This window comes from Patiria miniata, unplaced genomic scaffold (assembly GCF_015706575.1).
Source record: "Patiria miniata isolate m_02_andy unplaced genomic scaffold, ASM1570657v1 HiC_scaffold_25, whole genome shotgun sequence".
NCBI lineage: Eukaryota > Metazoa > Echinodermata > Asteroidea > Valvatida > Asterinidae > Patiria > Patiria miniata.
In genome coordinates, this window is record NW_024037064.1 from 12,053,562 (window position 1) to 12,066,121 (window position 12,560).

At 38.8% G+C, this 12,560-nt stretch overlaps 2 protein-coding genes across 2 annotated transcripts; one reads left to right on the top strand and one right to left on the bottom strand.

The window, feature by feature from the left end:
- Positions 1–3,746: 3,746 nt before the first annotated feature.
- On the bottom strand, positions 3,747–7,402 carry LOC119733203 (the record flags this gene model as incomplete). Its single annotated transcript, XM_038206791.1, is given in 4 exon segments — positions 3,747–5,342; positions 6,306–6,461; positions 6,854–6,975; positions 7,356–7,402. Coding segments are annotated over 4 exon segments (361 nt in total), but the record flags the coding sequence as incomplete, so codon positions are not given.
- A 3,906-nt stretch (positions 7,403–11,308) lies between these two features.
- Positions 11,309–11,945, top strand: LOC119732909 (tripartite motif-containing protein 2-like; the record flags this gene model as incomplete). The annotated part of the gene is given in 1 exon segment (XM_038206493.1): positions 11,309–11,945. A coding segment is annotated over 1 exon segment (637 nt), but the record flags the coding sequence as incomplete, so codon positions are not given.
- Positions 11,946–12,560: the final 615 nt, after the last annotated feature.

Consider the following 12,560-nt stretch of genomic DNA (forward strand, 5'->3'; position numbering starts at 1 on the left):
ATTAAAACCTATGCCCATTTATCGATTAGCGTACGAGAAGAATTGAAGTGATGGCGTCACGCGTAAAATTGTTCTGATTCGTGATACTGATGCGAATTTGAAACCTGCCGAAACTCTCTGTCTGTCACCAGGGAATTGCCCATATACTTGCTAAAACTGTAGATTTTCTGCTTTTGCCCAATTAGTTACTTGGCATTATTGTATTTTGTTCATTTGTGTAGTTATCATTTGTTTAAATTTAAAATTGAGATTTTTGTTTGTATATCAATGAGAGAAAGTTAAAAAATGTTGTACATAGTTGTGCACCCTAGTTGTGGTAAATAAAAATTAGTCTCAATGAGGAGCGCCCTCTATTGCCCATGAATTCCTTATAGGCAGTATGCATATATTATCTGTAACATGTTTGTAAATCAATGTTTAACTTATTTAAATTTAGTTGTACAAGCAATTATTCCTGAAATAAGGCGTTACTGTATTGGAACTGGTATTGTTTTTCTTTTGGAAATTGTTAAAACAAAAAATAGTTGTATAAGATTTGAGGCAAAAATCACTGACAAGTTTAAGTAAAATCAAGATTACCAAATTTAAAAACTCCATTTCCACATTCAAACAAAAGTTTGGCCTTTTATAGTTAAAAACAAATTTGTGCGCCCCCCTCCCCTCCCGAAGAATAAAATTAGTGAACAAATTTAACGTAGGACTTGCTTTTAAAATATTGAGCATTGACAAATTTAGAATCTTGTCAAGGGAAGTAAATTAACGTTTACATTTATTAAACAGAATTGTGTTTCTTGTTAAATACATGTATGTGAAGTTTAAAAACTGTAATATTAACTTTAAAAAAGTGTGAAATAGGTTTGTTAAAAGTGTAAATAAAGGGCAACAATAGAAAGAATATGGAATAAATGTCTAAATTGAGAACCAGAATTTTGGGTCTGTTGTGGTTTCCTTCTGAATATTCAGTTTTCTGCTTTTTATTATTCAATTATTCAAATGAGCCCAGGCGGCCATTTTTTTTCTTTTTTTTATATTGCGAAATCTAACCTTTAAATATAAGTTCCGAGAACAAATTTTCGAAGAGGCCAGTGGCCTGGCGGTCTAGCTCGCTGACCGCCAGGCGACGGGTCCCCGGTTCAAAACCCAGCCGGGGACCCGGGAGGAGAATTTTTCCTCACAGCAGTGATAAAATTTTAAAAATATATAAAATAGTAGCATGGAGCAGGGTTGAACCGCGTACCTTCTGCATGCCAGCTCTCTTCTTTTCCGCTCTGCCATGGCACTTTCTTGAAAAAATCTCCGGTTATCGTAATTAAAACCCTTAGGTTGTTGGACTTGGACAATTTTTCAGCTTTTGACAGAATTTCAGAAATCAAGGGGTACCCCTTGAAATTTTTTCAGATCTGAGGGTCTGAGGCTGGGAGGTTGAGAAGTTGGGAGCTGAAGGGGTTTGGAGCTGGAGGGTAGGCTTTGGGACTTTGGGCTGACTGGTTGATGGTTGAGAGGGAACTGGACTATTAGTTGAAGGGCTTCCTGACTGATAGGTCTGCAAGTTGATAGGACTAGGAAGGGTCTTGGGGATTTTTGGACTTAAGAGTTTATTTGGCTGGACTTAGATTTGGGAATATAATTTCCTCTTATTAGTTGGACAAAAGTTTGGACTGAATATTCAGACTTCTTTTCTGAAGCCCTGCCCTGTCCTGTAAGTTCAGATCTGTCTTTGCAGCCAATCATCAGTCAGACTGGTAGTTAGCCTTTTCCTTTTTTGAGATTGCTGAACTTGTTGAAGCCTGCTAGAGACCACATATGACTGATGGAATGCTGGTTACCAGATGTGTGTGAGGTGGAGGTAGACTTCGTAGCCTGAGGTTACCAGTGGTGTGTGAGGTGGAGGTAGACTTCTTAGCCTGAGGGTCTCGATACAACCTGGTTGAAGGGCCTTCCTCACTTGACCGTGTAGCGTGCTGTCAAAATGGGTTTTCATGCTTCAATGATTTTGTATGGCTTATCGCCCTCTCTTGTTAAGGTGTTTAGAGGTCACATGATAGTCTGGTGCCGGTGAAAATTTCAGGATTTTTAAACAGGAGTAATTTTTACACTTAATTTTTAGAGGTATGCCTAAATGTTTGCAAATCTTAGATTTGTTTCTCAGTGCAACAGTATAATGCAAAGTTTCTACGGCTTTGATTATATTTTACATTAGTACTTTTCTAAATGTTTAATCATTTTTTAATTGTTACACGACTCCTCTTGAAATTTTATGGAGTTCTTAATTGAAGACTTTACTTTATGAACAATCGATGGACACATTTTTAATTAAGCTCAGCATATATTTCCAGAATTGTCGTCCACACAAATGTGTTGTTCTTGTTGCGTATTATGAATATTTTTCATTCCGATTTAAATTTTCACGCAGAACACACTTCGTTGTTTTTGTTATATTAATTGAATTAATTTGCTGTTGAAATTAAATAGACATCGTCTCAAAAACCAGTGTGTGGGGTTTTTTGGGACTTTTTTTTGCATTATTTTGCATTGCCATTTTCTCGCTAGAAACATTTTGTTTTAGTTACATTAACTGTATTGTTTGATATTCCTGTTAAAATTTTTCAGGCTTCACAAAAACGTCATGGTGAGTTTATAACGGAGGAAATTTCACTTTAATACAATGGGCATTTCTCATGATATCCTCCAGACAACGAGAATGTGCTGTTTCATTAGGTCGAGGAAAAAAAAACATGTTTCTCGTCTGGTTTTTTTTTAAAAAGGAGGAAGCGGGGCTTTTAATTTGTTTGTTTGTTTCAAGATGGCCGCCATATTAAAATTTCCTGCAACTGTTGGTGTTTTCACTGTTCAAAGACACTTTTAAAATGACAGATAAGTTGGACAAGAGAAATGAACATATTTTATAGTGTCATTTAGACTTGTGTTGTCTACAATTTATTTTCCGATGAATTTGTGGACTTTTTCCGTGTTTTTTGACTGCACTTTTCTTTTTCAAAAATAAAAAATAATAAAAAAATCCAGGCGGCCTCCAAAAAGGAAGCAGGCGGAGACGAGAAACTTTTTTTTTTTACTTTGCCTTAATGGTTGATTTAATTCGCATTTTACTTGTTTCCTGCTGAATTAACACACTCTACAATATTAAATTTGACAATTCCTCTTCAAATTTGGGCTTTTTAAGACGTCAAATTTTCAAATCTTCGTGACGCGCATCGGCTGCGCCGTATTTTGGAGACATTCCAAGCAACAGGAGCGCATGTTTAGAACATTTTGCAAACTATGCGCACATGGTGTTGAACACGCAGTTGTAATTTTCCTACAAAGATGGCGTCCTATGAGAGAGATCTATTGGAGAATCCGGGCCTCGTCATCACAACCAACCAACAAACAAAATTTCAATTGACTTGCATTTTTCTGATGGTACTTTTTCCACTGAACACACTCCATTGTGTTTGTTTTATTGTTGCAACAAAAACTATTGGAATTGTTACACACTCCCTGTTATTCTAGATTTGTATCTGCACATGTGCACTTAATCAGGCCATAGAGCTATAGTAAATTATTAGAGAGCTTATTCATATATGAATAGGATGAAGCTTGCTGGGCGCATGCATCCATGTTTGTGCATAACTCAAAGGGAATTAGCTCAAAATGTTTGATGTTGATACATTTCAAAGCTGTTAGTACAACTTTCATTATTCAGTCTGTGCTTTCACACTAGTGCACCGAACCGATTTGGGAATTGCTTTTCACTGTAGATCACGTGCCTGCTCAGCCATGTATCTGTAACATTTTGGCAACACATTAAGCGCACAAAACTCAAAAGAATTGATGTCATATTGGCGACGTGACTTGCACATTGATCTCGCTACATGTACATTCTTCAAGCACTGTGTTGAGCTCAGACAACTTTGAAGTGTGCAAGGGAATGAGGAGTAAACGCTCTCATAATTTACTACAGCTCTATGGAATGGACATTTTAACTGATAAACTACTATTGAGACAACAGAGGTCAAAGGTCACCCAGGTTCACTGAGCTTTAATGTTGACATGTACTTGTCAACAAAACATCTCTTCAACTGACAGTTTCCAAGATTGGTTTCAATTAACTTCAAATTTAACATTAGTAGCCTATCATCTTTTTTACATACAACATTCAGCCAACAAAGAAGCAAAGGATTTTTCAATTGCTTTACAGTAAGGCCAAAAAAAACAATACTCAGTCTCTTGTCAGACCAAAGTTCTGGAATTGATGCGGCGACGCAGCTTTGTTTGTTTGTTTTTTTCAAGCTTTGATTATACAGACAAGGTGGGGTACTTTTTTTGGTGTCCTCATGTACATTGGTGTCCTGCATAATTTGCCTTGATGCCCTCGATTATTTGCCTTGGTGCAATTTCCCATTCCTTGATGCTCTTTGGTAAAAACATTTGAGGAGGTGCGGCAATAGAGGGTGCTGTTGGAGCTACCGCGGAACATTTTGGAAATAAAAAAGATTGATGCGCATGATTAAAATCGACGCGCGCACTGACCAGAGACCGACTATTTTTTTTTTTGGCCTAACATAAATAAAGTTAAATACAAACTACTCGCAGTTTACAATCATCTTCAATTCCACAGAATTCATACAATTTTTTTTATTCCAAGGCCTAATTATTTCATTTTCATTCTTTTTCTCTGAATTATGCTGTCAGCAAATTTTTTGGTTGGTAAGGCAACAAACCCACAGACATAACTGCATAGACCGCCAGGTCCTATTCAAAACTACATGAGCATTTCGTGATTTGCCTAGCGCCCGACTAAAATCAAAACTATGGGCAAATTCACCTCTCGGTATATAGGGTTTTTACACACAGTTGACGAATTCCAGTCAAACATGTAAAAAAAAAATTGTAAAGTTTTTGATTGTAAACCAATCCCTTGTGAACTAAATATGATTTCCGTAGATTAAAAAACAATACAGTACCCAACATTTTCAAGCAACTTTTGAGTAATACAGCCTTTACCAAAATAATTTATGAACTGTATTTAAATGTATGTACTGTACTAAGCGCGTTGGCGCATTGAGTGGCATCGCAGTTATGCGCGCTGTCAACAAACATTTTGCTCAATTATTAAATCACGGTTTCACGCGTACGACTGGCGGTCTATGTGTTTATATGTCTGTGAACAAACCAGATAGCATCATGGCGCCCTCTATGGCTGTTGACCATCTAAGAAAAATTAATTAACTTAACTATCTCTTGTGGATGCTGCAGCTGTGACGAACAGCGCCCTCTATAGGAATGGATGGAGAGGTGTTCTCATGTCACATGACTGACTGGCTCCGTGATGCTCCCCAAACCTGGGAAAATAGAAGACAAAATTGCAAATTTAATAAATTTATCAAATTTAAATTAAAAAACCTTAAAAGTCAAAAAATGCGGATTGTTTTGATGGGTGACTGAGGGTAGTTGATCCCAACTACATGCAATGCTGTTGTGCAAATTTTATTTTAGAACGTGTAGTTCGTGTCAACAAACTTTATTAGGGCCCCTCCCTGCAAAAGAGTATTTATGGGAATATTTAATTCTTTGTTTCAAAATTAACACGCCTTAACACTTCTGCTTCTCTGGAAATATTTTAGTTTTCTGAGCAGCCACTTTAGACCTTTAACAACTTCAAAGATTGGGCATTCACTACATCAGGAATACACTGAACCAGGCCTGAGGAAGGATTTTGCAGTAAATATTCAAGGAAATTATGTTCATAAATAAGGACAGATTTTCAGACTGTCTCCCAATTGCTGCAGCTAGCAATAATGCGCCGATATGAAAGCGGCCGATAGACACGTGTTACTGACGACCATATATGTATACGTTCTGGCAAAATGAGACAGAACTGGGCAGAGGTTGAAATGAGGGTTCGCAGGTATTAGGAAAGAGAATAAACTTCTCCTTACAATACTGTTTGTTGCACTTCAATCAGACTTTCCCTTACAAGTTACAGTGTATGGCTCACTTTAAAGTTTGCATTTATCGACATGTCAAAAAACAAAATACTAAGAAAAAGGCCTGTAAAGTTTCGAGTTTTGTATTCGTGAAAATGAAAGATGCCAATTATCTTGTATTATGATATTTAGACTCATGTTTTACTTACTTATATAAATAAATATCAATAAATCTGAAAATCCAAAAAAAAATAAAAAAATTTCTTGCATTTTCCCTCCACTACGGCCTGTGCCCAGTTCCCTCTCACTTTGCCAGAATGCCTCACATATATAGCCTGATAATATTGACACGGACTTAAGCTTTGAGACAGGACCCACCTTTGGATTGGTGCCATGAAGTTGCATGGTGGCTACAGGGTTCCAGACCGTTCCTGCCATTCCATGAGCTGTCACCCCTCCCCCATCTCCCATGGCCATGTTATGATGCATGCCAGACATTGGCTCATGTTGCTCACCAAACCGGCTGACAGGTGTCTGTAGGAAATAACCAGGGGAATAAAGTTAGAGCTCGCAAGCATGATGACATTTCAGTAATGTCTTGAGATACACAAGGTACATCTTGATGAGGTTTTGATTTCTCTATTTGATTTTCTCAATGATCGCTGTTCAGTTTGTGCTGGTCCCAGAGGGCCAGCCTACAGTCCTCTTTGTACCTCACGGATCTACTCACTGTCACTTGTGAGCTGATGGGCAGTGCTGTTGTATAGGATTACCCTGTAACACCAATGAATGGGCTACATCAATTGAATAGGACTGTGTGTACTCTGGAACCAACTTTAATTGTCTTGTGTTGTTGTAAACTGTTTTCAAGTCCTGAACTCATGCTGATTGAGTGTAGTGGGGTGGTGGAGGGGTGAGATGCTTACTTGTTCATTTGGAAGCCATCCTCTCTTGACAGTGTCTTGATGGGGGAAGTTAGGCATCCTGTTAGCTGCTGTGCCTGGTATGTCCTCTAAGTTGCTACTTGGGATCCAGTCACCGCTGCTCCCTAGGGAAAAAATTCAGAAAAAACAAGGACTTTATTAAAAATCTGCCATTTATAGGAAAATATTCTCTTGAATGGATGACACCTAATATTTTGCTAATCTGCATGTCCTGTAAGTCCATTGGGTTTAGAAATCACAGTTGTCTATTTGTAAAATATATTTTCATGGACTGAATTTAAATGTTATCGTATCCTTCTGAGTTGATTTTTACAGCATTTTTTAGTCACTAAGGATCTTTTAGCTAAGTTCCTCAATACGGATCATTAAGTACCAAGCCAAAAAGATAGGAGAATATTTCACACTTCTATTACCTTGATGCTCCAGATATAGTCAGTTTTCATGCATCTAATGAAAGTGTGTGGTAAATGAAAACTGAGCTTACCTGGTGTATAAGCCCAGATGCTACTCCCTGGTGAACCAACAGGGTAACCCAGATCACTGACAGGTACAACAACAAAGCTGACAGGTGTCTTGCGTTGCCCTCGACTACGCTCATTGCTGATTGGAATTAATAAGCGACGATCTCAGCTAATGGCTGCTGGAGGCGGGGCCTGAGGCTGTTCAGTTGCCATGGTGACCAGACCGGGCGTGGCAGTTGATGAACAAAGCAAGGCTCCACGAGATGAGTGAGCTGCTCGAAATGAAATTGAAATGATAAAAACTCAAAATTAATGGGAACCATACATGTAATGTATGCCATTAATGATAGACTGTTTTTCATAATTTGGTAGGCTTTTGTAATTTTTAAGGTGTTGCGTAGTTGTGAGTATAAGGTTTGCAGATACACCAAGTGAAGTGACTGTCTAATAATAATATTGAATAATTGATTCAACTCAAATTGCACTCTCTCTACAAATACTGCATCAGACAGTGACTGCCTTTCCCTCGATCCTATCATCAACATTTGCTGAAATGTTCCAATATCTGATTGTGATAACGTGACCAATGTGAAATCAGATGGCTTTTTGGAAGGAGTGTTACTTCTTACTGTGAGCAATAGGGGGGGGTGTAGGGGTGTAGATGTAACTTGTAACATGTTCACTTGCACATTGGTCTTCATTTACACTTGACTCAATATTATGCAAAGAGCAAAAAAAGTTCTGAACTCGGTGGCATTAGTTTGTCTAAAAGTAATACACAGAGTATGTGTGTTTGGAAAAATGTAATAGAGTCAGTTTCTTTTAAGGTAAATACTCAATGCATGTATAATTTGGGGTTTTGGGCATTGAAACTTTTCCAGTTTTGAATCAAAAGAGTACAAAGAGTATACAACTGTAAGAGATTATTTCACCAAATATGAAAAGACCAAACAACTTATCTCAGGTCCAAGATGCAAACTCAAGTGTAGAGTAAACATGTCAGCAAACAAACACGATAATGAACTGTACATGTCTGTTGCATCCAGCACTTGTCCCCCAAACTCCCCAAGCTCTATATACATGTATAAACCATGTCATGTTACTTGATGATGATTCTGTGTTTGCCAGTGCCATCTCTCTGGGATCCGCCCCCTCAAAAGCTTACCACTGTTCGCACTCTTTGCATTTTCCAAATGAAAGCACTTTCAAAACCAATTATCAATAGTTTCTTAAAACAAGTTTGGAATGACATACTTGTACAATGCACATATGTATGGACACTGATGGTTGCAGGCCAGTAAATAGGCCCAAAATTGCCTATGCCTGCCAAATCACGATTTGTACGCCCTCATTTTTTGCTATCATTTTGTGGGCCATGAAATTGAAGGTTTGTAAAAAAAAAAAAGAGAAGAAAGGTGGAAGCCGTGAACAGGATTGCCAGCTCGTATTTCTGTGGAATTTAGATGAATTAAGCCCTAATTGCTCTATTTTGCAATGCAGCATAGGCATCAGTTTTCAAAATGGCGAAAGGTTTCCGGAACTAAATTTTAGGGGTGCTCATCTTTGGATGGACATTTCTCACAAAAGACATTGGATTACCACAACAAAATTGAGCACAAAATGAAAGATGACGAAATCAGATTTAATTTGACGTGTCTTTAACTCCTTGGAGAGTTGTGAGTATTTTACCCTGAATTTTGGAAGTGGGGGTATCTATCACTGGGGTCTATGGCAGTTTATTTAAGTAGTCTGCAACCTGATGGTGTACGTGTACATGTACACGTATGCAAGTCAAAAATTAACCTAACTCAGGTCCAAGATACAAACTCAAGTGTAGAGTAAACATGTCAGCAAACAAACAAGATAATGAACTGTACATGACTCAGATCTGGGATCCGCCCCCTCTAAAGGTTGCGACTATTCACACGTGACTCGTTGAATCAAAGTGGAACAATTTCTCACAAATTGGCTCTCAGTGATTTGGCTTCTAAATCCCTTCAAGGATAACCGAGGTCACACCTGGGAATAAACAGGAATCGAATCAGGGTCAATAGAAAAGAAAACAAGCAGTAGGATCTGAACCAAAGACTCCTCAATTCCTTTAAGGATAACTGAGGTCACACCTGGGAATAAACAGGAATCGAACCAGGGGTCGATAGAAAAGAAAACAAGCAGTAGGATCTCAACCAAAGACTCCTCAATTCCTTCAAGGATAACTGAGGTCATACCTGGGAATAAACAGGAATCGAACCAGGGGTCAATAGAAAAGAAAGCAAGCAGTAGGATCTGAACCAAAGACTCCTCAATTCCTTCAAGGATAACTGAGGTCACACCTTAAAATAAAAAGGAATCGAACCAGGGGCCAATAGAAAAGAAAACAAGGTTGGTCAAAATGATAACTTCAAATAGACTGAAAATTCTTTATCAGTATTTATAGCACAAGATAAAAGAAATTTTAGTGTGTGAATTATGAAAGATTTGAGGAATAAATATTTTTGTAACTTTTTTATTTGATGGTTAAAAAAAACCCTGGTGGGATTAAATGTATGGTGAGGTGCATGCGATTGCAATTTAACAAAGTGCAGCATGTACATGTAGATAGAATGCATGAACCTGTCTAAGGTCCAAAACTCAAGTGTCAAGTAAATATGTACACAGATAAACCGATATACAGATTGTACGTGTGTGACGTACATGTACATGTATGCAGCAAAACAAAAATCCCAAGCTCTATATATAAACCATGTCACGTGACTTGATGACGATGCTGTGTTTGTCCAGCGCCATCTTTACCAGATCCGCCCCATCAAAAGCCTCAACTGTTTGTGCTCTCTGTGTCAAATTGGAAAGATTTGTATTCAAGTGATTTGGTTGAAATTCAAAGAAGGTAAGAAAAGAGTGTCAGTTATTTTGAATGAGGTTAAATGCTAGCTTACCGGTACAAGTCATTTGACAGGAAATTCTCACACACAAAAATTGATGTCTTGTTCGAAAGTGGATCAAAATCAAATTTGTTTTTTTCGCCCGGATGAAACCCACACAGACAGTGCAGTATTAAAGAAGTTACATCTCTGTATTATAACCATTTCAATTTCTTTTTAAATACTATTAATAAATACCTTGGAGAGTTGATGGTTTCTGATTGGTCGAGACTCGATCTCGTGGCCGGTCATTAACGGTGATAATGGACCGGCTTCAAAGATCAAGCGAATAAATGGCCCCTGAACCAGCATTGATCAAGCCCCGTTCAGCCCCATGCAAGCCAATGATTGGTCAAAATATAGTAACAGTCCTGCGGTAGCTTTCAACAATTGAGCACTGCACATGCGCTCAACCCCCATCGCGTGAGACTGACGCGTGCGTACGCAACACAGTTGCTAGGGATGCGTGCGTGCGCGCGCGTACTAAGGAAGTTTTGAAACGACATCGTACAGCAGTGCAGTATATACTGAGGACGTTTATGACGAAAACGTAGATCTACGATTTATTTTCTTTAAAACACTTCACCCACCGACATATTTACCTTTCCTAAACCAAGCATCTTTGTGATTCCGGACACAAGGAATGTGTAAACAAGATTTCAGCTTCCTCCATCAGGTAAAGATATGAAAACATTGTTGTAATTTGTTTCGCTACGGCAGCAGTTTCTGTTGAGTTTACGTCGTTATAACTGTTAAGCTAAAACATGGCCCATGAACATGAACACAAAAAAGTCTGGAAATATCGCCGGAAAAAAAGTCACAAAATTGGAGCATATTAACTGTTTATTTCGTTATAAAGGTATCTATTAATGGGAATAACAGTGTGAGGATCTGGTCTTCACTGCGTGATAATGACCGGGTGTGGGGGTGGCCGCAGTTAATGGACCTCGACTTCGTCTCGGTCCATTAACAGCGGTCACCCCCACACCTGGTCATTATCACGCAGTGAAGACCGGCTCCTCACACTGTTATTCCCTTATTTGTATACAGATAAAATGGCTACAGCTCTAAAAAACATCGGTCCCCATCTTGAATGCATCATCTGTGCAGACAAATATAAACAGCCCAAGGTGCTGGATTGCATGCACAGTTTCTGCCAGAAATGTTTGGAGCAATACTACACTAGCAGGTATGCAGGTCAGCAAACAATTCCTTGCCCTGTATGTCGACGGGAGACAGTACTTCCAGAGACATGCATTGAAGGACTGAAAACAAATTTCCATTTGATGGGAATAGTTGAGGAGGTCTCACTCCAAGCACAGGTGGCTAGTTCAGTGAAAAAAACACCAGAAGAAGATGAGTCTAAATGCCAGAAACACAGGGGGGAATTGAAATGGTTTTATTGTGAGACATGTGAAGAGTTAATCTGCCGAGCTTGTACTGTAGTAGACCACCGTGAACCAAAACATCACTACATTGACTCTAGAGAGGCTTCTCGCAAATACAAACAGTCACTGAAAGATATGTTGCCAAATGTCACCACCGGCATCAAAATACTTCAAAAGGCTTTGGCCACTTCATCACAAGCTAAGCAAAAGTTCACACAGAACGTCACAAAGACTGTGAAAGCTGTGAAAAACAAAGCGGATAAAATGAGAGCTGAGATAACAACTCAAGAGACAAAGATGATTGAAGAAATCAAACAACTCCAGCAGGATCGCAACAGAACATATGATGAGCATCAGTCAACACTGACACTGATGCTTGAAAGTAAAAAACAATCGCTGGGGACACCCCAGGATATCATTAACACTGCATCAGACAGTGACTTTTTGTCCCTATACCCTATCATCAGCAAAGACTTGAAATCACTCAAGAGTCAAAATCCTCCCCAGATTGATCCCAAGCTTTCATATCTGAGCTTCACCCCGGATCAGAGGATTGGTGACATCAATCTGGGCAAGCTGGCAGTCAAAGGCAAGTGGGAGAAGTGTTGTGAGTTTGGTACACAGGGAAATGGTCCAGGACAGTTTGGTTTTGGTCGAGGTATTACTGCTACTCAACCTGGTGAGATTGCTGTGGCAGACTGGTGGAACAACCGAGTGGTCATCTGCAGCAATGAGGGACAACACAAAGGAACCATTCCCCTACAACGTAAGTTTCTATTATGCACATGTTCATCAACACAAACTTTCATAATCGTGCGGAACTTATAAGTATTAAAGTCTTCCATGTGCAAATGCAGATTAGACAACTGAGAACGAAAACCAATAACATACTGGCAATGAATTCATGTGCTGGCAGTGA